This window comes from Chamaea fasciata, unplaced genomic scaffold, assembly GCF_029207755.1.
Source record: "Chamaea fasciata isolate MVZ Bird 193981 ecotype frontalis unplaced genomic scaffold, bChaFas1.0.hap1 SCAF_2, whole genome shotgun sequence".
Lineage (NCBI taxonomy): Eukaryota > Metazoa > Chordata > Aves > Passeriformes > Sylviidae > Chamaea > Chamaea fasciata.
The window spans coordinates 98539502-98564867 of NW_027094087.1; the positions used below are offsets into that span (position 1 = coordinate 98539502).

General features: G+C 38.4%; 1 protein-coding gene across 4 annotated transcripts in view; it reads left to right on the forward strand.

The window, feature by feature from the left end:
* The window catches only part of GLRA2 (glycine receptor alpha 2), a 129212-nt gene that overhangs the window by 28686 nt on the left and 75160 nt on the right, over positions 1–25366 (forward strand). For 3 of the 4 annotated variants that reach the window (XM_066176852.1, XM_066176851.1, XM_066176849.1), the window contains exons 3-6: positions 3362–3429; positions 10286–10509; positions 23756–23838; positions 24806–24943. In XM_066176852.1, coding sequence (XP_066032949.1) covers positions 3362–3429; positions 10286–10509; positions 23756–23838; positions 24806–24943 — 513 coding nt within the window. Of the gene's footprint in view, positions 1–3361; positions 3430–3525; positions 3594–10285; positions 10510–23755; positions 23839–24805; positions 24944–25366 lie in introns of all 4 variants that reach the window. The other variant, XM_066176850.1, reaches the window with a different exon arrangement.

Genomic DNA, 25366 nt, shown 5'->3' on the forward strand with positions numbered 1-25366 from the left:
ATTTTAAAAACGGGTTTGCCAGTCACCAAGAACTTCCCCTGATTGCCATGGCTTTTCAAATATCATGCACAGTAATTTGAGAACTACATCAGTCAATTCCCTGAAGACTCTGGGATGCACCTAATCAGGTCCATAGACATTTATATTCAAGTTCCTCAGATGAGGAAAAAAACTGGTCTTTTTTTTTTACTGAGTTTACTGAGTTCTTATAGTGTTCCACTTCTACCAGCAGAAGGCAAGTAAAAGACATCATAATTAAGTATGGAAACGGAGGAAGGTATTGACAGTAAAATAAAGTGCTCTGGCATGTACCTACTCCTGCACATCTGGACTGCAGTCTGTGATGTGGCAGCATATTTCCTAACATACATAAGCCATGTTTTCCTAACGTAGTTAAGCATCTTTATAAGGTTCGGCTGACACTCAGAACCTGGAACTGTGATGCTCACATATGCTGGCCTTTGCAAGACAACAGCTGTGAGCCTCCTTCTCCACAGTTTTCACCATCAAGAATGGTCTTCAGGAATCCCATGCCACTGAAACCTGTAAAAAAGTCCAAATCAATAAACTTAGTGGTGAAGAATTAGGCTACAGAGCATGTAGGCAAACTGGACACAGACAAGTACATGAGACCACACAGGAAACACCCACAAGTGCTTAACATAGCTGTGGAAGCTGGGTGGTTGCATTCTTAATTATCTTTAAAAGGTCATGGTAACTGGTGGAGGTTCCTAATCTTGTGGTAAAAAGAAATGTCACTCCTATCCCTAAAAAAGACAAGCAGGAGAATATAGGAGTTACAGGCTGGCCAGCCATACCTCAAAGCCTGGAGCAAATCCTTTTTGAAGCCATTTCCAGACATGAAGGACAGGAAGATGAGTGGTTGTAGTCAACGTGGACTTCTCAAGGGGAAATCATTCCTTGGAATTCTAGTAGCCTTCTACAGCAACTTGAAAGGCTCCATGAATCAGGGCAGAGCAGTGTATATCTAAACTCTAGCAAGGCTTTTGTTACTGTCTCTCGCAACATGGAGCAGACTATTGGAACAGACCAGCTAAATGGGCATGGAAAACTGACTGAATTACAATGCTCAAAGGGTTGTGATCAGCAGCACAAAGTCCAGCTGGTGGTCAGTCCCTACTGTTGTACCACAGGCACAGTACCGGGCCAGTACTGTTTAACATCCTCATTCATTACCTGGATGATGGGACGTGGTGCACCCTCAACTAATGTGCAGGATAGAGAAGACTGTGAGGAATCGTTGATGCCCTAGAGAGTTTCCTGATATTCAGAGGGACCAGGAAAAGCCGCAGAAATGTGCCAAGAGGACCTCACTGTGTTCAGCAAAGGGAATGCCGTCCTGCACCTTGGAAGGAACAATCTGGAAGACTCCTAGCTGGAATGCAGATTTGCAGAAAAGGCCATGGGGCTCCTGGTAGACACCAAGTTGAACAGGAGCCAGCAACATGCTCCTGCAGCAAAGGCATTGGAGAATGGACTCTTGGGCTGCATTAGGCAGAGCATGGCCAGCAGGCTGGGGGAAGGGATACTTTGCTCTGCCCAGAACTGGTGAGACACATCTGGAATGCTGACTCCAGCTCTGGGCTCCCCCATATGAGAGAGACATGGACTTACTGCTACAGGTCCAGCAAAATGTTATGAAGGTAGTTAAGAAGCTGGAGGACCTGTCATACAAGAAGAGTCTGAGATTGCTGAGACCACTCAGCGTGGGGAAAAATGGTTCTGGGGAATCTCAGCCATGTGCATGGATAACTGATGAGGTGTAAGTAAAGAAGAGGTAGCCAGATTCTTCTCAGCAGTGCCTAGTTACAGGACAAGAGGCAGTGGACACAAGCTGAAACACACAAAATTCCCCTTTAATATAAGAGAAGCATTTTGCTGTGAGGGTGACTGCACACTGGCACAGGTTGCCTAGAGAAGCTGTGGAGTGTTCATCTCTGGATATATTCAAAGTCTGATGTGGCACAGTCCTGAGCAACCTTCTCCAGATGATCGTGCTCTGGGACAAGAGGGACTGGGCGATCTCCAGAGATTCCTTCCAGCTTCAGTGATTCAGTGATTCAATGATTCAGTATGTTGGGATAAAGAGAAACACATTGTTCAAGGTGCCTAGCTAGTAGGAATACCACCAATTCAAAGGAAAAAAAATTATAATATGGAGGGAAAATAGCAGACTACTTGTCTTGTTTTTGACTTGGTATTGGAAATGAAAACACATTTGCAAGATAAAAAGAAAGTGTTTTAAAGCCAATACTTGTAAAAAACCGAGTTGAACAACACACTTCATTGGAATTTAACAGCCTCAAAACATGTTACTGTTGTGGTTTTTATTCCCAAAACCAACATGATTGTTTCCTTTAAGGTGGCTAGTCTAGCAGTCAGGCAGTGGACAATGGGTTTCACTGGACTCATTAGTTTATTCTTCCATTTTTCAAAGTAATAATGTTTCCATCTTTTGTAAATACATTTCATATCTGAATTGTAAATCAAATGGGGATATTTATGTTCTCTGCACTGACATTTTTTCATTTTTAAGGAATTTGATGTGATTAAAAAAATGGCAAAAGAAAGAAGAAAGTACTTGATACTCGGTGCTTGTACCAGCTTCTGTGTCACTGAAATTTAGGCCCTTAGTATTTATCCTTTTTGATTTTGTTGAGAACCCTGGTTTATTTCATCACACCTAAAAAATTAAGAGGCTAATAGGCAACTAATTAAATATTAAGTCCCCATTCATTCTGCCACACGTCAGTGACTGCTGAATAACAGCAAAGGTGGTGGGAGGGAAGAGAATACAAATAGCTGTTTAATGAAAGCTATCTGTTCAAGCCAGAACAGATATTGCTAAAATATTTGGTAATGGCAAGCCAGACACTTCCAGATCAGGTGCACGAAGAGATGCTTGAAGACTGGAGTCAATGTGAAAATTTCCCTTGTTGGGAATTTCAGAGGCAAACCTTTGCCTACAGTGGAGTAAATGTGGAGAGATAACCTCTTAACTTTATGTTCTGTAGGAAGGGAGAAGAGAGAGAGGAGTGGTTGCAGTCCTAAAGTATATTCTGCGCTAGTACTGTGGATAAGAAAACCCTCACTCAACTCTCTTGTGAATCTCTAAATGCAAGAATGTAGTTCTGTGTATTTATATAACAACCTTCAGTGAAACTAGGTTAAATAAATTAATGTTGATAATGTTTTTCTTTTGATCAAAATTTACGTGAGCTGTTTGGGAAAACTCACTTTTTGCTTGTTTTCAGCCACATCTGTACCAGATTGTACGGAGGCTGAGGGATCTGTACTTTTGTTTCAATGTATATTGCAACATTTTTATTGCATTCCACAGGTCCTCCAGTAAACGTTACTTGCAATATTTTTATCAACAGTTTTGGATCAGTCACAGAAACCACAATGGTAAGTGCTATGATGCCATTGGCAAGAGAACAACAATACTTAATATATGTCATGAACACAACCTGTCAATTTTTCTATTTATTGTTCAACTTGCAGGTCCTCCTGTAAATGTTACCTGCAACATATTTATCAACAGCTTTGGTTCAATAGCAGAAACTACAATGGTGAGTGGGACTGATCATTGAAGCCATCTTGTGAAGGAGTGGGATATTATGTAGAATAGAGATGCTCAGGATGTGGGGACATTTACTAAGTTATGAAGCTACTAAAAACCTACTAAAACCAAGATAAAATAACATAAAATAAATATAAAATAATATCTATAAATATATAAAATAGTGTGTGTATATATATATATGTATATATATTAAACTTACCTATCAAGTCTAAACACATGCAGTCTGTAGTGACTGTGATGGCAGCAAATACAGGTGTGTGCAAACCTGCTTTCTCAGATTTCATTAGCTCTGAAGAGGCAGAGGAATGGCTGGAGCTCAGCTGTGGGCTTCCCTGCCAAGTGCACCATATTTGAGTGCATTTTACACCACATGCTGAATTACCTTCTGCTGCAGAAAGTGGTCTTGTTTAACTGAGATGGATCTCTGTGAATTGCAGCCACATCAGTCACAGAACTGTAAAGCTTGAGTCAAATGACTAGAACATGTGGGTATAAGGCTTATGTATTTTGAGGTTAAATTAGTACTAGGAAACGATGGGATTCCACCTGACTGAAATTTGTATTTTGACTAAATGCAAAGAACACAGTAAAGGAAAAAAAAAAGTTAGATTTTCATTTTAAAAATTGCAAAATATAGGATAAACAAAATCAAACTAAGAAAAAAATTAAAATTTTCATCCAACTTATTTTAAATTTTTTTTTAGCCTAGAAGTCTATCAGTCTACTATCTCTTTTCAATATTTGCTAAGAAAAAAAAAATTCTAATTCCATTTAAAAAGATGATGGGTTTATTAATTTTTTCAAAAGTGAATAAAAAAGATCTATTTTTTATTCAAGCCTACATACACCTGACTATTTGGGTTAATCCACAGAGATATTCTTGACAGATTTATCACAATAAGGTGATAAACCCATAATAATTATTACATGTTCATATCTATGGCACTTTTGAAGAAATTGCAATGTAGTTTCACAGCTCTGTTTTCCAGAGATTCCTACACAGCATCCAGGTCTTTCTGGATTTGCTGAAGCCAGAGGCAATAAAGGTGCTTGGCGTCCTGTAGGACTGAGAACTTGGTGATTAAAATAAACTTGCTACCCACTTGGAGTAAACCAAAAAAGTAGGGCTTTTTTAAAAAATGAAATAGATACTGCCCTACAGGCCTTGTGTTTTGAAGGAAGAGAAGATCTTTAGCCTAACTTTTGTATTTTGTTTAATATTAATTTAGATTCAATTGTAATTCATGCCACCATTTTAGTAAGTGGTGATTAAAGAATGTAGAAACACAAATCTTCTGCTCCTAAACAATTTTATTTAAAAACCCCACCCTGTTATTTAATGTTTTCTAGAGATAAAAGGCAAGTTATTGCTAGGCCAGGTTGCTTTCTTTAACAGTGTGGGAAAGACTTTGCTGTAAATGATAAGCTGTAACATACAGAGGTATAAAACAGAGAAGTTAATGCTTTAGACGATGTATCTGTAATATTTTAAAAACACCTTAAAAGAAAACTAAAATCAATTTTAAAATAACAGGGAAAAAACATATCAGGAACTAACATAATTTTCAACAGACTTAATTTTTATTATTTTTGGAAAACATTAATTGTTTTCCTGTGTTTTAATGATTCTGAGAAGATAGCTGTGAATGGAGCATTTTTACCCAGACATGTCTGTTGATCCCAGTGTGCAGAGACATCAGCATAGCATTAAGTAGCAAAAATCCTGCACGTCACTAGCTTTACAAGATGGCATTCAATGAAAATATTTGCACGACCTAATGCTGATTGCATTAATTAGACTCCTTCATTGCTTTGATTAAATCCCCTCATTGCATTTTACCTTCTATCAAATATGTTAATGTGCACCTTTCCAATGTTCATTAACACATTTTGCTGAAAACAGCCAAACATCCAAGTAGATGAAAACAAAGACTATTGGCTTTCTTATTTTGCTTTGTTCATTTTATCTGCTGAAAGTATGGAAAGATTTCTCTAAGATGCTGTTCAATTATTTGATATTGATTTTCTTAATGTTGTCGCTTCTTTAATGACTATTGTGACTAGTTTTAGGGGTCTGCTCTGAGAGGCAGACATCAATTACTGTTCCAACTACTTTGCCTTTCTGAAATAATCATGTGGTAAGATTGTTGGCATCTTTGTGATAAATAACAAGTATGTTTGAGTCCTAGGAATAATTTTTCCCTATAAAATGCTCTTGATGGTTTTGACAAAAGATCAAATGATTCATTTAAAAGCCTGGATTGCAAATTCAATAGAGACACTCCTGTCTCAGAGGAGAGGAATGCTTAGTGAAACCAGGTACACACTCTGAAAGGACATTATTAGAATATAACTTGGACTATCTACAACAGTTCATTGGAAACCTGGAAGATGAAAACTTGCTCAGAGAAGCTTTCAGTAGGAGAAATTAACATGGCAAACAGGATCATAGGCCTAGACCTACTAAATTCAGTAAGCCAGTTTCTCAGTAACTTTATCAGAGAATTATAACATTCTCTGATTGAGACACACAGTACAGGATAAAATTCCTCCCTATGCGAAAAGCCAGCACAGCTCCAATGTTCAGCACACTCTTCTAAAAGCTAAAACCTTACATTAAGAAATAAGAGAGGGTTTTACGTTGATTTAGATGGATGAATTCCATATACTCTTCATGAGTTTTATTCCCAAAGACCTGGAGAAACAAAATGCAGATGTAACTGTCTTTCTCCTCCGTAATGCACATATGGGACAGTATCCCAATAGATTATTTTTCCTGCAAAAGAAATGTTTTTCTTCCTTATTAAATGACATATATATTATACCAAAATGAAAATAGTAAAAAAACCCCCGCCAGAGTCAAGATGATATAGTTGAAAATTTTCTTTGTTTCACTTGTTTTTAATATAAGCCCTAACTTGCACAGAAACAGCAAAAGATATTTCTGAATAACTTCACTGATTAAAGCAGTAATGAGAGTAAACTCTGTATCTATTTTTGGAAGTATTTACACATGCAGTATTCAGCAGAAAATTCACTGTGTAGAATGACTGCAGTTGAGTATCACAGATGAGTAATCTACATCAGCCTGGGCAGCATCCCAAAGAATTCAGATGTTCAGTGCTCCTAATGACCAGGATTTTTTAGCTATCAGCTGTAGGGGAAGTTAAGAGTGGTTTGTACATTGACAAGCTAATTGTTAATTAGAGAAATGACTAACTGTGAGGACATTATTATCGTCATTGTGCCCTATAATCAATGACTGACACTGTGCAGCAGGTTCTCTGTCAGGGTATATGATTCAAACTCCAGTTGTGTTTTGAGTACTTATGTTAGCATAAGAAATTTCCATTTCTTAATTTAAAAAGCTTTGCTGTGGCTGGCTGTATGGTACTATCTCCCATTCAGAGAAAAAAACCCCATAATTACAAATAAGCTTATTAGATCCTGATTAATTCACATGTGTACTTTGAACTAAATAAAAGGCTCCCACTGAAACCATAGGGGATGCATTGCATGCTTATGCCCATAGGTAGCCATGGTTTTTCTGTTGTATGGCCTTGGAATAGGTTATCAAACCACTACTTTTCAGTTAGCAATCATCTTCATGATTTAGAGAGAGAAGTAGTCTTTTCGGCAAACTTTTCCTATTGATGGAAAGCCAGCTAAGTCTGCTGTTTGTTTCAGACTCCCAATCCAACTCCTGGGCAATCCTTCTCAACTGCTGTGGGAGGGAAAGGTGGGAGGAAAGCTCAGACCAAAGACAAGCGCTGGTTCAGAGACAGAAAGTAGCACTGAACAGGGCAGGGGGTTCCCCTGCACTCGTCCTGCCAGGCAGTGCCTGAGACCAAAGGGATCCATCTTTGCTCTGGGCAGTGAATATGGACTTAGATTTGATGAAAAATTGTATCCATCTACATTCCTGTAATTCAAACTAAGTATATCTGTGGATCAAGTCCCTCAATCTTCAGATAGAGCTACTAAATCTAGGCAGATTAATATTCTTTCAGTATACTTGTAGTACTCTGAACTTATGGCTTGAGAACAGAGGAAAACTGTTTATCTGAGTTGTCTTGAGCTATTGCTGACACTGGTATTGCATGTGAGATTGAATCTTCAGGTCCGCACTCCTTGTTCAGAATGGTGGTGCTGTCAGAAAGAATTTGCAGAGTAGGTGTACTTGTGGTTGTGTAGGAGTGCATTACTACAGTCCACCCACTTCTACCCTCAGGACCTTGCAAAATACACACTGTAGTGTCTGCCTCAACTCCATGTTGTTCTACCATTCTCAAGAGAATTTTCCTTCAAAACATAGTTACACTGGTAGCTCAGGAAAAGTAAATTCAAAATTCTGCACATGATTAGGTCTGACTGTGTAAACACATACCCCTCTCAACTGCTTATACAGCAAGCACAGGAGGAAAAAATAATGCTGTTCTTGTGATGTGCATGTTATATTTACATTTCTATTTCTCATTAAAATATCTACACATATATATGCAAAGCTTATCAGATGTAAACAAAGATTTCAGTTCTGTTTTGCTTCTAACAACAAAGCTTGCAGAGGGAAAGTATTTATAAATTTATTGGTCTGGTAACTCTAAATTTATGAAGAGACATATTGAAAAATAGAGTGTAAACTTATTGGCACTATTTATGGTTTTGGTATAGTATATATAATCATATGCAATCTCTTCCATGAATAAAGATTTTTCAGACTGTTTTTTATTATCTAAATCACCAACCACTGAAGTTCATCAAATAATTTTTAGATATTTCTATATAATTTACTAATCTGGCTTATTTATGATATCTATGTCATGGGGGAAAAAAATCCCACTGTTTTCCATAGATTTCATTATATATCATATTACAGTGAAGAATTAAAGGCAGTCTCACAACTAGTTGTAGGAATTTTATTCTATCAGTAGTTGCTCCTGCCTTCTTTTCTGCAGAATTAGAATCAGTGCATTCCTGGCTTTACAGCTAAAGCTGTCCCATATAAACTCTGACAAACATATATACTTAAATGTAAGCTTGAAGACACATTATAAACATAACACACTCTCAGTTTTTAAGACCAAGAAATAAGGGATGGTATGATTATGGATGGTGTATCCTCACAAGATGTGATGACATTTTAAAAGCTCAGAACTGCAAGCAGCTATTTGATATTTAAATGTTTGAAATAAGATCATCATAAAAAGTACAATGACTTGTGAAAAACAGATACAGGCTTTTGTAAATATCTTTAATAAATGCTGTTCTTGAGACCTCTCTCAGGTCTGTCTTGCTCTGATTAGTCAACACTCCTGTTTTGAATCACATCTACCCAAGAGCAAAATGAATATGAAAAACAAAGACAGAAAAGTCATTCACCTGCTGAGATTGTAAAGCATCTTCCCATTGGGTTAAAAATCTGCATCAGTTTGGATGTCAGAAATGTTCTGTCAGGGCAGCAGCACACCTCACTACCACCCCAAGGAGCAAAGGGTGTGAAAACTGAAGCTTGGAGGGGCTCCTTCACAGAGTCTGCATATTGGGCAAGTTGCTTTCTGCAGCTCTGATCAGAGTGAGAATATTTATCTGCATTTCAAGGGTGAAACCTCTTTTTTATACAGTTCAGTTACCTGACTAAAACCCAGTCAGCTCATACATTTTCCAAGTCAAAAGCACAGTGTTTCCATTTTAATGTACATCCACTACCATAAAGCAAATCCTAAATGTTAATGCTTTGTACTATCAGCAGAATTATCTGATAAAGCATTCCTTCAGATAATAGAATCAATACAAATATTATTAAATATTTTTCTTTTAGAGGAAGAGTAGATGGTATTTCTAAGAGAGTGTTCACAAACAAATTTAAAGTAGCAGTTTCAGGGAGATGAAGATGTTATTTGCTGACTTTGGAAACCTGGGATAAGGAGAGTAAGCATTTGCTTCTTTCCATTCCCTGCAGAGAGTCTAGAACCTGAAAGCTCTTTTCTCAGTCCCCTTTAATAACCAGTTCTTGACACAGTGTTAATGTTGCTTCTAAATGAACCTTTAAGTAATTGCTGCCTTTCCCAGTTGTGACTTGCAGACCACCAAGCAGAAGAATAAAATCAGGCCAATTTTAAAGGGATGCAGACAGGAAGGAGTAAATGAAGGAACAAACACAGAAATCATACCGTAAATAAGAAAAGGAAACAAGTAGTAAATAAGTAGTGGTGATTTAATTTCATCTATACAATTTTGGCTGCACTGGATTTAAAAACTATTCATGAGAACATTAGATGTGAATGACTTACATATTGGAATCAATTTATTTAAATTGGTAATTTTACAGAATCTTTGATAAAAATGTATTTCTTCAGCTGCAATGCTTTTTGAATTTCCATAAATCTCTTCAGTAATCCACAACATTTGAAAGAGGGTTACATTAAATTTTGGAGATTGCAGTTAATATTTTTCTCATCACTCAAGGAATTTTGATTTGGAAAATGTACCAGTTTTGTCAGTATGGTTCAATGCAGCATTTTGACAACTTTATTTTCAAATGACAACTCTGATGTTCAAAGGATAACACAAATGTTTGCTGTAATGCTGCTTCTGCAGTAGGTCTAAGAACATAAAGCGAGCTAAAGTGGGCTTCCAGTTTTGGTGGCTTAGTAACCTTTTTACGTGACATTTCTGTAGGACTACAGAGTGAACATTTTTTTGAGACAGCAGTGGAATGACTCACGTCTGGCTTACAGCGAATATCCTGATGATTCCCTGGATTTGGATCCCTCTATGTTGGATTCTATTTGGAAGCCAGATTTATTCTTTGCCAATGAGAAGGGAGCAAATTTCCATGATGTCACAACAGACAACAAGTTGCTGAGAATTTCTAAAACTGGAAAGGTGTTGTACAGTATCAGGTAAACCAGTTAATTTTTTTTTTTTCTCTTCATCCCTTTCTTTCCCTCCCTGTTTTTCTGAATGCAATGTAGATGTTTAATTTTTTGTTGTTGCATGTGTACAACCAAAATGAGACTTAGTAATAGCAGGGTAGAAGGATAAATTGCTTATGTTTCTTTGCTAACATTTTACTTCTTGCAAAATAGTCTCTAAGTGGCACAGTGGTACTTCTTGGTCTTGTTGAAAACTTGAGGCTGTCTAGAACTTTAACGGTCTGCTTCAATAATTCCCATTAGCATTAGCTCAAGTTACTCCTCTTGCAAAGAGGGAATCCTCTCTTTAGTAGTCTGTTGTTTGCAATTTAAAAGTAAAGGGGAATATTAATTTAAATAACTGCTCAACACTTTAAGTAAAAACATGCTTGAAATGCAATAAATTTCACATGGAAGTCAGTGGCTAATCGGCTGTATCTAGTCACATTTAAAAACAAACCACCTGGAACTACAGAAAACATTTGCTTTTAATAGTAAGTGCAATGAAGTATGTGTCATGGGACTAGATTTAGCTGAATTAATAAACACTGACAAAATATGATTTGATATGACCTGATGAAATGGGACATAAGCAGAAAAACAAAATTGCATTCCACAGGCATAAATAGCAGCAAACAACCTGCAGTATTCGTTTGACATTCAGCTTACTGTGAGCCATTAATTGTTTGATAGTGGTAGCCAAAGATGAAAAACACTCTATTATTGCTTTTAGGATTGTTTAAAATGAAGTGATTACTGAAGGGTTTTTTCTTCCTGGGAATGCTTCTTGGCTTTTGCCTTTCTTGCATTGTGGAAAGTAAACAGGATAGTATTTGTTTAACAGATTGTTTAGCGAATTTGCTCACCTGTAAAGCAGATTAGGTTAGAAGGCAGTTATTTCTGATGGGGTATGGTGGTTTTGATTGCATTTTCATTAAGGAATTACTGTTGATCCAGGCTCAGGGTATAGCTATTTCTTTAGGAGGTTAAATAAATAAATATTAGCATGGAACTTCATCCACTTACATAATTCTTGTGGAAATTCCTTGATAAGAGCCCAGTAATATTTGGACAGATGAAGCAATGTTACTGAGCAGGGTTTCAAATTACTCTAGCTGAGGAGTTTGAGAAAAATCATAGGATACAAGGATGGTCCCAGCACTAACCGAGTGATAAATATGCTGTCACTTACAAATATTTCCTGTTTCACCCTGAGAAAGAAATGAATGCATCTGTTTGTTTGAATGACATCAGACACCAACTTAGTGGAGGAAACAGTGCAGTTGGGTGCTGCTCTGAATGCAGATGGAGAGTTTTCCTGACATTTGCTCATGCGGCAAAAGTGATATTTTGAGCTGCTGTGTCACGTTTGTAAAATTCCCACACCTAAATGCAAATTAATTTGAAGCAGGATAAGCAGTATTCCAAGAGAAATGAGAAATGAGCAAAGCTCATTGCTTCTCATTTGTATCGCACAACAGTAACAGAGTAACCCAGCACATCTAATATGGCATATAATTTTTTAACACTTTACACTGAAGAAAACTTTCTGGAGTATGGAAACTTGAAATCAGGAGCAATTAGAAATACTTGTCTTTACTCTCTAGATACTGGGCTAGATTCTTCAATTAGATGTCAGCTGCTTGTAGCTGTGCTATGCAGAAACAAACAAGAATATTTTAGTGATTGGTTTCAGAACATTGTGAATGTTCATTACTGCACCAATAGCACTTTGCCTGTCATTGAGATATTTAACATTTAGCATTTTGTGAGCTTTAAGTGTTTAAATCACTTCACAAACGCCTCTGGGATGTAGCAGGTAGGCTGTCTTGTCGTATTTCCAAATTTAACAAAATCAAGATCAAATTAATCTTGCATAAATACAAATTGTTCTTTGCATAAAGTGAGTTTAGAAGTGCTCCTGGTAATTAATGCCCAAGAAGCAAGGTGTGTATTATATGGCAGTGGTGTCCCTCTTCCCTACATACGGCACCAAAAACATGAAAAAACACCATGCAGGAGGCTGAACTTGCTTACGCTGTTAAATGCTCTCAGAGGCCAAGCCTGCCCTTTCTGAATAGAACTTGGGAAGTTACCTGGGACAACAGTTCATGGTCCATATTTTACCAAAATTAGACATTTGGTGTGGGATATAGGCACTCAGAAAAATCACGAAAGGGTGAGTGAGAGCCTGGGCTGTGTATCACCTCCACTGCAGTGCTTGGCTGAGAGAATTGTTTCACCCTGTAGTAAGCATGAGGCTCTTCATCCTTCTTCTGTATAGCTGGTCAAAAAAACAAGCCTAACTCAGCACAGAAGAGGCATAAAGTAGATCAGAGTTTGCCTTATAATAATCATGATGCTCATGCTTGCAGATTCCTACAACTATATTTAATTTCCTGGGAGTTGTTACGGAAAATAAAAAGTTGTTGATGGTTCATGTACCCACCACCCACTTTAGGGATCCAACCCCATTTTTATATGTTTGCATGCTCAGATGCCTTGATACCTTTTTTGATCTCAGATGGCATGCTGTATACAGCCTCAGGCTCTATGGCTGGATAATGGGTCTGCACCTCTGGGTGCTGTAGGGAAAGCCAGAGCCTTGTGGAGGGAACCCAGAACTACTTAATACTGCAAATATATGCCATTGTCACTGGAGATGTAGCAACAGCTCTTAGAGGCACATGTATTTTGAGAAGTCTGCAACTACAGCAAAGTTATATTCAGCAAGCAAGTTCACTTTAGTCAAGATCAATCTCAGTTCCACTCAAATATAACAATTCAAAACCTGTTAAATAGCTGTAACTTTTATTTTAAAGCACTCTGTAGAGAGCAGTCAACGAGAAATGTTTGTAACTGTGTTTATAATGTATGTTGAAAAAAGAATAAGAGTTCAAATCATAACCTACACAATGTCACCCCCTAGATACTTGTGACTCATCTGCTCCCAATCCTTGACTGATTTCTGCATGAATTGGATTTTGGAGGAGGTTCTGCACTTGGAAAGTGTTGCAGCACTGTGTGATGGTACCAAGAATCCTGTTCCAGGCACTCACATTCTGTATGACACCTGCATTTTGCACTGCACACCCCACTGCATGGGCTTTATGTTCCAGGGACAAGGATTGTGTCTTCTCTGGCCCTCCGAAGACACCTGGGACATCAGGGAAATGCTAAATAACCTCACAGAAGGCTTGATATTCTCTCCGAGCCACCCATTTGTGCTACCTGATTCCCACAAACTCATTTCAGGCTGCCAGCCAGCTCACAGTATTAGCATCTGCCTAAAAGCTTATTTTAGCAAAGTGATAGAAAGTGGTTTTATTTAAGGTTTGTGGCTTTTTTTCTGCATTAATTGCCTCCTTCTCTTTTTAATATTTTCAGTGCATCTTAGCCATATGAGATTGATTTAGAACGTGATATAATTCAACCATAATATTGATCCACAGACTGAATCTAGAATATATTGGTCAGGAAGGTAAAAGCATTGTAACTATTTTTTTTTTTTTTCCACTTGGTGCTCCAGGAAACACTCTCAGTTGAGCTTTGCTCTGAATTGTAGTGCCAGTGTATTTAGACAGAAATAGTTACAAAGCAGATTACTACGTATTTTTTAAATATGTGAAGATTTTAGAATGTGTTGCATAATTTGACAAGAGAGACACTTGGAATTCAAGGGAGGAGATCTGTGCAAATTCACGAATTACATTTCTTCCCCGATTTTTGCTATTCCTGTACAAAGAGCAATTAATTACCTAGGAAGAATTTCCTCAAGTCTTTCAAAATATCTATTTTTCTGTCTTTCTTTTTCTTCCCAGTGCCAGAACTGTTGGTTATGTAGACAATTAGTTCCTTGTGGTTTCAACTATCGACCTAGTTTTAATTGTAAATGTTACTATGGCTGAGGGCAGAGTGTCTGCTAGAAAGCACTTCTGTGCTGTAGGGCACTAGGAAACAAAGAAGTCTCAAGCTGTTGGATTGCTCTGCTTGTGGAGCTGTTCTGGGAATGGTTACCAGCCCTCCATTCCACAACAAGCAGCTGACAGGGGGAGCTGGTATATCCCAAAGCCCTCACCTGCTTACGCAAGCCAAGAGAAGTATCTGTGAAAACAGTACATCTATTTGCAACGCTGCCTCCCACGGCAGCTGCCTTACTCAGGAGTTTCCAAAATCAGCTCTTCCTAGTGTGGCCAGAGCACTGAGCCAACCCAATCCCCTCCTGCACCCCCACGACCCCACACACCACTTGGTGTTAGATCAGGAGTTATAACTGCCATGTCCATCACATAGATCAGAAGTAATCCATAGCACTTTTATAATCCAGTTTTTCTGAGAGAAATGTCTGTGTTTTGTAGTCTCCTCTGTACTCGTGTTCTTTGCTTTATGGGAAAGAAAAGCAGATTAAGGAAATACATAGGTAGCACTGCTGGACCCTCTGCAACAGACTGCTCACGGCAAAAAGTTCACTATCCTGCTGAAATATATATTTTTAAAATAAGATACAGTCTTGGATTTTTTCAATGGCTATTACAGAATATGTTACCATGCTACAGTGAAGTCAGGTGTAGGTTTTCTAAAACAACTTTGGGGTACAGACTTTATCAGCTAAATGATAATAAGAATCCATTAATACCCGTTATGTGTAAAACATCCATATCCCAGCACAGTCTAGCCTAGTAGAGTGATAGAAAATTTTATGTTCTACAGCTCTGTGTGCATTCTGTGCTTTAATGACTTCAATTTTATTTTACAATCCAGTGTTGGGACTTAGAAGGATTTGAATTTTACTAGCAGCATTGTCTTTTCATGTGACAGATTGACAGAGGTGTGGTCATGGAGACGTTGTTCAGGATTGACATGTCTGTTTGCTTATTAAACTCCCACCTCACACAAATATATCTATTACCTCAGGGTCTATCAGAAAAACACTGGTATTGACAAGGTGTTTTTCTGATTTTCTCTTGGAAGTGAATGTTGATAATCACAGGGACATTTTCATTGAAAATTATTTCATTCTTGCATTAGCAGAGCTGTACACTACCCCATTCTAAATGCTCTGACTTTCCAAAAGCATAAAATGTCTTCATATACCTCAAAGTAAATTTCCTGCATTTAAACCAAACCAAAACATTGACGAATAGTCAATGGAAATGCTAACTGAAATAGAGAACATCTAAAACATTTTGGTGTTTGACAGCTAATATGTACTGTGGGCTGAGGCCTTATAAAGCTACAATCACTAAATTTTATTATGCTGCATGATGTTACTGGGACACAAACACTTCCCAAATTGTGGCTGTATGCTATGTGAATCCAGTGAATCTGACAAATTTGTCTTGCCATAAGCATGATTACAATAATAACAATGGCTTCAGAAGCTAAAAAATTGCAGTCTTTTGTGGGAAAAGCAGCCATTCTCATTACAGCTGACCCAATGTCCTTGGATTATCATTAGCTCTCTGTTTTTCACCCTTCCTTTTTCTTTCCTTTTTGCCCTCACTCCTGCCTCTCCTTCCAGCCCCACTCCAGGCCCTTCTTTTTGGGACCCTTTAAATAAATGAACTCAGATTCTTCTCATCCTTTGGGGTTGTCTCCAAATACTCTCTTAACTGAATCACCCATTCCCTTCTTTCTCATTGCCTCCCAATCTACAAATTCAGTCTGAGGATCTAGTCCCAGGTTTCCAATACCCTTACTTTCCTGTTGTATCTAAAGTACTTGCTTTGAATAACAACAACGAAAAAATCTACTAAATAAATAATAAAGTGTGATGTGGGTACTTTGTTATGCAACTAACATAGCTATTGTGAAAACCCCATTGATTATACTTCTTGAGAAAAGAATAATGCACATTTTAATGACACAAAATTAGTTGCTTTTCACTTCATAAGGCATTTAAAGCAAAGCAGGGATATGGGCATTATATCTGAGTGTGTACTGCCTCACTGCTTCCTCTAATGCCACACACATCCCCAGATGAGGCAGAGAGCACTGGGGGGAAATACAAACACAAGAGGGGAGCTGTTTAGACCAAAGGACAACGCTGCCAGGAGAACAAATGGCTCTGAACTGGCCATAAGTAAGCTCACAGAGGAAGTTACAAATTTACAGCCATATACACCTTGAATTCCTGCAACAATATTCCAACAGAAATGGGGACACACACACACTAGATACCATGAAATGAACTTTCATGAAATGATCATTTTTGGAATGGTTGAGAGGATGTGATTCTGGGTGAAAACAGGTGATCAGATTTGATGGTATGAAATGTCACTCCTACAGTCCTATAATCCTGTGTCTCAATTAAAAAGGAAGACTTTGTTCTAAGTAAAAAAGTGAGAAATGCTTCTGGAGACCAATTTGTACACATGAAGTTGATCTTGGCTGGCAGGATCAAAAATACTGGCAGGTGGCTACTTTTGAATATCTGCTCCAATGGGATGGTTGCACAGCCAATACTTACGAGTGTGTACCATCCTCCTTATGGCTATTGGCAATGCCTGTCCTGCTGGTGATCAATCACATCATTTAACCATTCGCACTGAGCAGTTAAGGGTTAGGTGTAAAATGATGTAGGTGAAGAAACCCTTCCTAAATGGTACAAAACCCCCTGTTTTCCTAGAACATGGTCCCAGGGATAAATCCAATGTTCTTTTGCCAATTGGATTGAAATATATGGCTTAGAACAGAGATGTCATCACGCCAAGAGGAAAGCAACACCATACCAAGCACACACTGCAGGAAAACTAAGATAGAAATTGACACAGAAAAAAAAAAAGGTGAAATACTGTTCCTCATGTAAAGGGAAGAGGTGCTTACAGAATTTAATTGTTACATACAATCACACTTGAATCAAATTTCATAGATTTTTTTGAGCAATAATTGGAAAATCATTTGCTGGCAGCTCATGTGCTGGCATTGTGTATCTGCAGACAGTGATTGCATTACAATGAGAAGTGGGATGCCTGAAATGAGAAATCCACCACTCTGCTCTGTGCCAGCTCCTGTGTTGTTAAGCAGTACATGAAGCAAAGCAAAGCACTGGAGGGAGTGAGAACATGCTCAGAAACAGCAGTATGTCGAACTCCAGCCTAAAACTCACATTTTGCCATAGCAGAGAGGGTTCCACGTCTCCTCTAAGCTTGACTTCAGCCCATTCCCACCTGGCAAAAGTGAAGCTGCAGAACGTGACAAATATTAGAGAGGAATTCCAGGACTCCCCAGAAATATGGAAAAAAAACCAGTCAGTTTGACTGTTCCATTTAACAGGACAAGACTGTAGACAGTGAAAATTACCAGAATTGACATTCAAAATGATGAGTCAGGTCCCTGAAAAAATAATGAGATGGACTACAAAATGAAAAGACATTTAAAAAAGAATGCCACTGGGATTATTTTTTTTCTTTTGATAAGTGATTAGTGTGTGTGCCCTTTTTTCAGGCACCCAAGAGAGGGGGCTGGGAGGAATATATAGAGATTTTAGATTCTCTTCCCTGTTTCAGTGTCACTAGCCTAAATGGCATTTGCTCCTGTGTCATGCAATGCTGTCATGGTTGCTGTGCAACTTCATCTCCCCTGCCAGTTTAATAGGGAACTTTGTCTGCTTGTGCTTAGGTGATATTTTAATGTTATTTCAGCAGCTAGAAGGATCAGGAATTTAAACTTTCAAAGAAAAAATGTACCACTAAAATATCTTTAACTTTATTGTCAGCTTGGAGCTTTAAGAAAAAACAGCAGAAACCTTGCAATTTACAATAGCACCTTTAGATTTAACAATGCTGGAAAAAAGAAATCCCACTTGTCTCACTAAATCCAGCACTGAAGGGTTTGCACAGGTATTAGTCTCTTGATAAAAATGGCACATAGCCAATGCTACCAGTGATCATGCATGTGCTATTTATGTTCTGGTATTTGCAGCATAAATTCCTAGATTGTGAAATCTCTTGTCCCAGCAGCAGATGAGGTGCAGATGGGCGTAGTGTGAAAGAATGAAGGGATAAGAATAGAAACAAAACGTTATTTTTAACATGATGCCTACTCATGCTGAGGCATTTGCTGCTTTTCATGCTAGTGAGGAGATAATCATGGGGTTTTTTGCAGACGGAAGGGATCTGTACCCTTATCTACAGGACTTTTTAAATTCCCAACAGTATTTCTCTACGAAACAGAACTGATACCAGTTATTTATCATCAGAAAAATCTCTGTGAGGAGGCTGTTGTTCTGTAGCCCACTCATAATCAACTTTTCTTGCAGAGTAACCGATGAAAAGAGTACTCTCCCCTGTCATGATCTACCATGTATTACAATCCCCAGGGCCCTTCTCTTGTGGAGCCAGTGTCCTCCTCTGGGAGGAGATGTCACTGAGATCAAGGGAAATTTTGGGTGTCTTGCAAGACATCAGGCTAAGGAGTGATTGCTCCTTGGAAAGGAGTGGGTCAGAATACAGTTTAGTGGTTGCTGCAGACAAGGCAATATGTCAAATCTCAGTTAAAATTATATATTCTCTTAAATTTATTAAAAAAAATTTCCGGGATTATATAATGTGTGAACAGAATTCCCTAAGTGTTCAACCCAATACTAGCAGTTCATTACTTCAGATTTGTGCTGCAGACCACTCACAAGCAGTCTGTCTGAGTAATACTCTGAAGTGTTTTTGTTGCATTGGGAGATTATCAGAGAAGTTGTGTGATGGTCAAGAGCCCCAGCATTCAAAACCCTCAAGTGAAAGAACGAGATTGGAATAATCTATTTACAAACATTTTATTTCAATTGATTTTTTTTTTTTTTTTTAAACTCAAGATCCTTACCCTCTACTGATGGTGCTGCTTTGGGGGTTAGTTGTCAAAGGCAGAGTGGCCTCAAGACAATACCCTGAAAGCAGGTGGGTGTGGCATTTGACAGGAGTTGGTAAACAGGAGAAGGAGGAGGAAAGGGTGTGAGGACAGACCACGTGGCAACAGAAAATGTCTGGGCTCTGTGTCGTGTAGGTGTCCCTGGCAGGAATGTAGGGTAGATGGGCAGGCACAGGAGGGTGTGAGGAAAATGTCTCCAGGCTGGAGACAGAACAGGATAAAGGCAGGAATGATCGAAGGGTGGTCAGGAAACACAGTATCTCAGCTCCAGTTCTGAGCCCAGGACCTGGTTGCACTGCACATAAATACATGTGAGCCCCCTTGGCTGTATGTGTGTGTGACCCCTCCACCGCCTTTTCCTCAGAGGATGATGGCTGGATGCAGCAGCTGTGCCTGTGCTGAGCTCTGCTGCTGGCCCATCTGGGGCCATGGCTGCTCACACCAGGAGAAAACACTGACATTGCAAAATGTGTTCAGGTGTGAAAGGGTTTCTGATTAAGCAGTCAGGCTATTTAATTTTTCCCATGAGATGCCTTATTCTGACTTCTGTGACAGAGGCCACAGCCTGGAGGACCTTGCCTTCCTGCCTGCAGAAATTGGGGGATGCAGACCTCTGAGTGATGCTCTAAGTGGGCCCCTGAGTTGACCAGAAATTACAAATTTTGAGTGGGGCTGGGCAGAGGGGACAGGCCCACAGCCCAAGTCTTAGTGATATCTCAGCACTTTATAGTGAAACCAGGGGATGAAAGAGGGGAGTTTGAATGAAATGCTGAGTGAAGAAATCCCAGCAGTGCCTGCTGCATTTTGAAGGCTTTTAAGGTATCAGCAGATACTGCTCAGAAGGAGCTGCTTGGTGTGTGAGGGAATCCTCAGGAAGAGGGTCCAAAACATAATGCAGAGAATGCTGCCCTGGAGTACTTGGATTGTAGCCCTGTCTGTGCTACAGTACTGTTCAGTGACATTATTTATTTAGTTAGTTATTATTTTTGTCACAGTGGCAGCAAATTGTTCATTCTTTGTTTTCTGGCTCTGATTCTATATTTTGTCCTGTTCATATTCTTATTTGCATTATTCCAGGGTTTGATTCTTCCTTGGCTGTGGGTTGGGTGAGGGAGCAGGGAGGGAAAGAAGAGAGCAGCTTTGCCTCTTCTCTGAGGCAGTTTGCTGTCCCTGGCACTTTGCCTGGTGTGCTGAGGCACTGGAGACATGAGTTGCTGCTGCTGCTCCCTCATGAGCCCTCCCTGCTGAGCTGGAAAACACAACGTGCTCAGCCCCGGAGCTTTCTGTGAGCCAGCTGTGCCACTTGGGGCTGCCTGGCATGGGGTGGGGGCTGCTCAGATAATGGAAGGCAAAATCAAGTCCCTGGTCAGCTTCTTCTCCCTTCAGTTTTACAGATGGTTCATAAAGCACTTCCCATCAGTGTTTTATGGTTCTCCACCACCAATCTGTTGTTTATGCATCTCAACTGCCTTGGTGGCAGGATGCCTGGAAAATAAAATAATTGTTCTGTAGCAGTTTGTTCTGTTTTATTAACGATTAAAGTATTCATCAGTGTAATTCCCCATTAAATTTGCTCTTTGCTCCAAACCTCCAGGGCCCCTTCTTAAATTTGCCAAGTGTGAGACATTCATTTTGCTGAACTATTTTGTCAGTGACACTTATTATCACCAATGTGGGTAGCTATAGCTACCTAACACTTTCCATTTATGACCCTTTGTTTTTATTAACATAGATGTTAAAGTAGTGACATGGCACCAGGGTTCGGAAACATTTGCAGGCTCTTAGTTTTACTGAAAAGAGTCAGCTGGTATAAATTAACCCACTACCATGGACTTCAGTGGATCTATTTCAAATTCCAGCTGCTGAACATTTAGTATATAGTAATCTTCTTGAAAATCAGTGAATCTGTGGATGATATGAGGCTCTAGCCACTTGTTTCAACACTTGCATTACTGCTGTTAAAAGGGATTAGAGGCAAAGATGTTAATTCTGAATGGCCACTGTGCTGAGGTGGACAACCTGTTTACCTGTTGGTAAAGGTAAAACTATAAGAGCACGATGTCTTGATCTAGGTTCATCAACACAATGAATAGAAATTATTTTTCATTTTCAGGGTGATAAGAGAATAAGTCTTTTTGAAAGACAACAATGATTAGGAAGAGAAAGTAGGACATTAAGCTTTGTGTGGACCTACAAAATGAGACTACATAATTTTCTCATCTCACCTCCCAGGAAAAAAAAAAACAACTTATATATCTAGCTTATATCAATGGAGATAGATTATTTTTTCCTTGTGAATCTTGAAATCTTCAACTGGGTGTATCTGCTTTCTTATAAATTTGATATTAAAATAGTAAAGGACTTTCCTGACCACGTATGTAGTCAAACCCAGATTACTTGAATTTTGGGGGTGTAGAAAGGGATGAAGGAGAAAGTGAACAAAGTCAGTGTGCAGTCCACACCTGACAGTCAGTAAAATCCAAGGGGTGAATAGCCCATGCCTACTTCAATGAATGCAAACAAATGGCATGTTTACAAAGGCTGCATTTGCATATAGGCATGTTTGAAAAGAACTTAAAACATCTAAGCCATATTTAGAAGATGACTGAAAAGAAGGGCGTTTGATATAGCAGAATTTCAGGGAAGAGGCAGAGGCAATGTTTTGTTAATGCTGGGGATTAGCAACTTAATTAGCTCAATCTTTAATGCAGGAAATTACCTAGCAAAAATGAGACTATAACATTTGCAAGGACTTAAAATATTAAAATCAGGGAAGGACAGATTTTCAATGACACTTACATGCCTACTAGAGAAACTTTCTTTTCTAGATGACAATTTTATTTTTTTAATATTTCTGCTTTGGTCCCAAAGCTAAAATGTGAGTTTACTTCCTATGGTGATGTTGAGAAGGGTACTGCCACATAAATGTGACCTCTAATTTCCTGATGCTATCATCTTGTTTGCTGAAGACTGTGTCAAGATGAAAATAGTGTGACTTTTTCTAAGTAGCCCACATGTAGGCAACAGCAGTGATGTTAAATGAGATCTTAGACCTGGGTGAGATTTTTTGATCTCAGTTACCTAAATATCATCTTTTTGTCACAGTGATTTTACGGCTAGAAGTTCCAGCCAGGTGGTCCCCAAAATTTCACATGGGGAAGAAATAGATTGAAAGACTTTGAATCAGTTGTAGGTGGTAAAAACCACAGAATCATCATGGGAGACAGAATTTAGTCAAGTATTTCTCTGTAGAGATCACATATGTTTGAGGGACAACATAGTTTCAAGGTTATACTTCTAAACAGCTGACCTGTGGGTTCACTGAAAACTAAAAAATTATTGTCATTATACTGTGTTATTCTTTCAGCGTCTCTTCAAATCAGACAGTCTTGTTACTGCCCTTCATAATAAATGGGCATAGAGGGTTTGGGGTTTTTTTGCATTCTTTGTTTCAGAGTGGGGTTTTATTTTGTGCTGAATGTAATCAGAAATAAAAATGTACTTTTAAAATATTATTTAAAACAAAATCCTAATCCAAAGCTAATTGTTTGTAATTAGGCCATCCCAATATCTTGGTTAGCTAAAAATGGTTTCTTCTCATACACACAAAGAAATCCAACCAAACCACCACCACCAAAAACCCAACAAACAAACAAACAAAAAACCCAGCAAAAATAAACAAACAAAAATGTTAAAAGGTTAAATCTACTAAAAAAAAAAAAGAAGAAAGAAAGAAACATTACAAGTATTCCCATTTAAATAAAGTTATGCTTTATCTGGGACAATAACAACTGAAAAATTAAAAGAGAAATATATTTTGTATGATTGTGTTCCTTTAGGCTTACTTTCTTCTATCTGTACTCCTTTAATGGAATTCTTTTACTGTATAATGTTTTTTTCCTTATTTTAGTGGCTAAGCAGTAAGAATGAAGACTTGGAAATGGAACTCATTTTTCCAACAGAACAAAAGCACTCTGTTAGAAAACCCCCATGGTTGTTGTTTCCATTTTTTTTTTTTTGCTTTTCCAAAACAAAACTTAAAAACATGTGTCCCATGACCAGGCATTTCAGCTTTTGGATTATTTGGTTCAGTATTGTACATAAAACATTTACTGGTGCATTAGTGGAGAGCATGCATTACTAACCTGATGTTGTTTTCTCTGCCTCTGCTCTGCTCAGCCAGGGCAGGCTGCGAGTGCCCTCCTTGCTCACACATTTTGTCTCCTCAGCTCCCACATGCTTAAAAGCTCAAAGGGGAGATGAGCCCAGCCTTTGAGGTGTTAAGATTTGGTCTTGATCTTTTGAATTCTAAGTATGGGGCTTTAAATGAAACCTGTAGATGTCTAACATATTCTCTTTCTCCCTCTAATTTTAGGCTTACTTTAACCTTGTCCTGTCCCATGGACTTGAAGAATTTTCCTATGGATGTACAGACATGCACAATGCAGCTAGAGAGCTGTGAGTGCCCAATTGTTTAATCTATCAAACAACAGGTTTTTACCCTAACATTCAGTGATTAGATTGTATTTACATTATCACATTTGTGTGGTGAGACTCAGTATTCCTGTTTTGTAAGGGAATTATGTTTATCACTATAATGTGAGGGTTGCCTGTTTCTGTGCTGTTCCTACTCGCTTATCTTTTTCCCTCCTGGGTCACACCACCTTACCCATCAGACTTGCATCACTTCCAGGGGTAAATTCAGTGATGCTGTGTGGGAGAAATCACTAAATCTCAGGAAAGTGAGAACAGTTATTACATAGCCAGGGATTTGCTATGTCTGATTGAGCTAGGCTCACTTTTGGAAAATCGAAGTGAAATACCCTATGAAGCAGAGGTCCTTTTAGTGATGCCTAAGCTGGTGTGCTAAACACAGGCAAGGCATGGACTGGGCAACCAGAAGACATCCTCAGTGCTCTGCTGCTGCCAGCACACACCACAGCACTGCCTCAGCCCGCCCAGGTAACAATCAGGCAAACCCAGGTGTGGCTCACACTCTGGCAGGTGCCAGCGATTGTTCCCAATATTTAGTAGGTACCAGTCCACCCCAGTAAAAAATATTTTTTTTTTTTATTTAGGGGAGAAAAAGTTTAGCTGTTTGGCTATGAACTGTGGGCTTCCACCTGCCTTTGTGCCCAGAGAATCTTAGACTGGCTTTGGGGCAGCAAAATTAGTTTTTGGTGACAAACCAGGGCAGGACTTCAGAACATGACAGTGTTTACTTATTGCTTTTAATAGAGAAATGGTGTAATTATAGCAACCAAGTTCTAGCAACTAAGAGGAATCATGCTGTTGTTAGTTGAACAATTTGAAAATGTAACTGAGATAAAATGTATTGCAATAAAAGACATGCTTCTCAGACATAGGAGCCCTTGCTCTTTTCTGGTCAGTTGCCATCTAATAAAGTCTGATTCTTTTACTGCAGTTGGCTACACTATGAATGATCTGATATTTGAGTGGCTAAGTGATGGACCTGTGCAAGTTGCAGAAGGCTTAACCTTGCCACAGTTTATTTTGAAAGAAGATAAAGAACTTGGTTATTGCACAAAACACTACAACACTGGTGAGAATTGTTCTGTTTTTTTTCTATCAATTGTTCCAATGGTATCTATTGTCAATTTGTAATGGAAAAATATGGGTAAAATGAAAAAAAAAATGAAAATAAAATTCAATTCCATCACACTTATTTTTAAATCTGAATGGAAAGAAATTTTTTCTGTTTTTTAAAAAGATTTCATTTCAAGATTTCCTTTAATTTCCTTATAGTATTATAATGTCCTTAAAATCATTGAAGTATTTAAAATATTAAAAAACTGATTAAAAATCTAATTGTTTTGATATCCTTAAAATGAAACATATTAAAAAACTAACTTTTTATTAACTACTGATTCATCACTTTTAAAGTACTGATTTTTCTGAACCTAGTTTATTTCTCCAGCATATCAAATTGCCAATGAGGAAAAATATTAAATTTTCACCAGCTTTT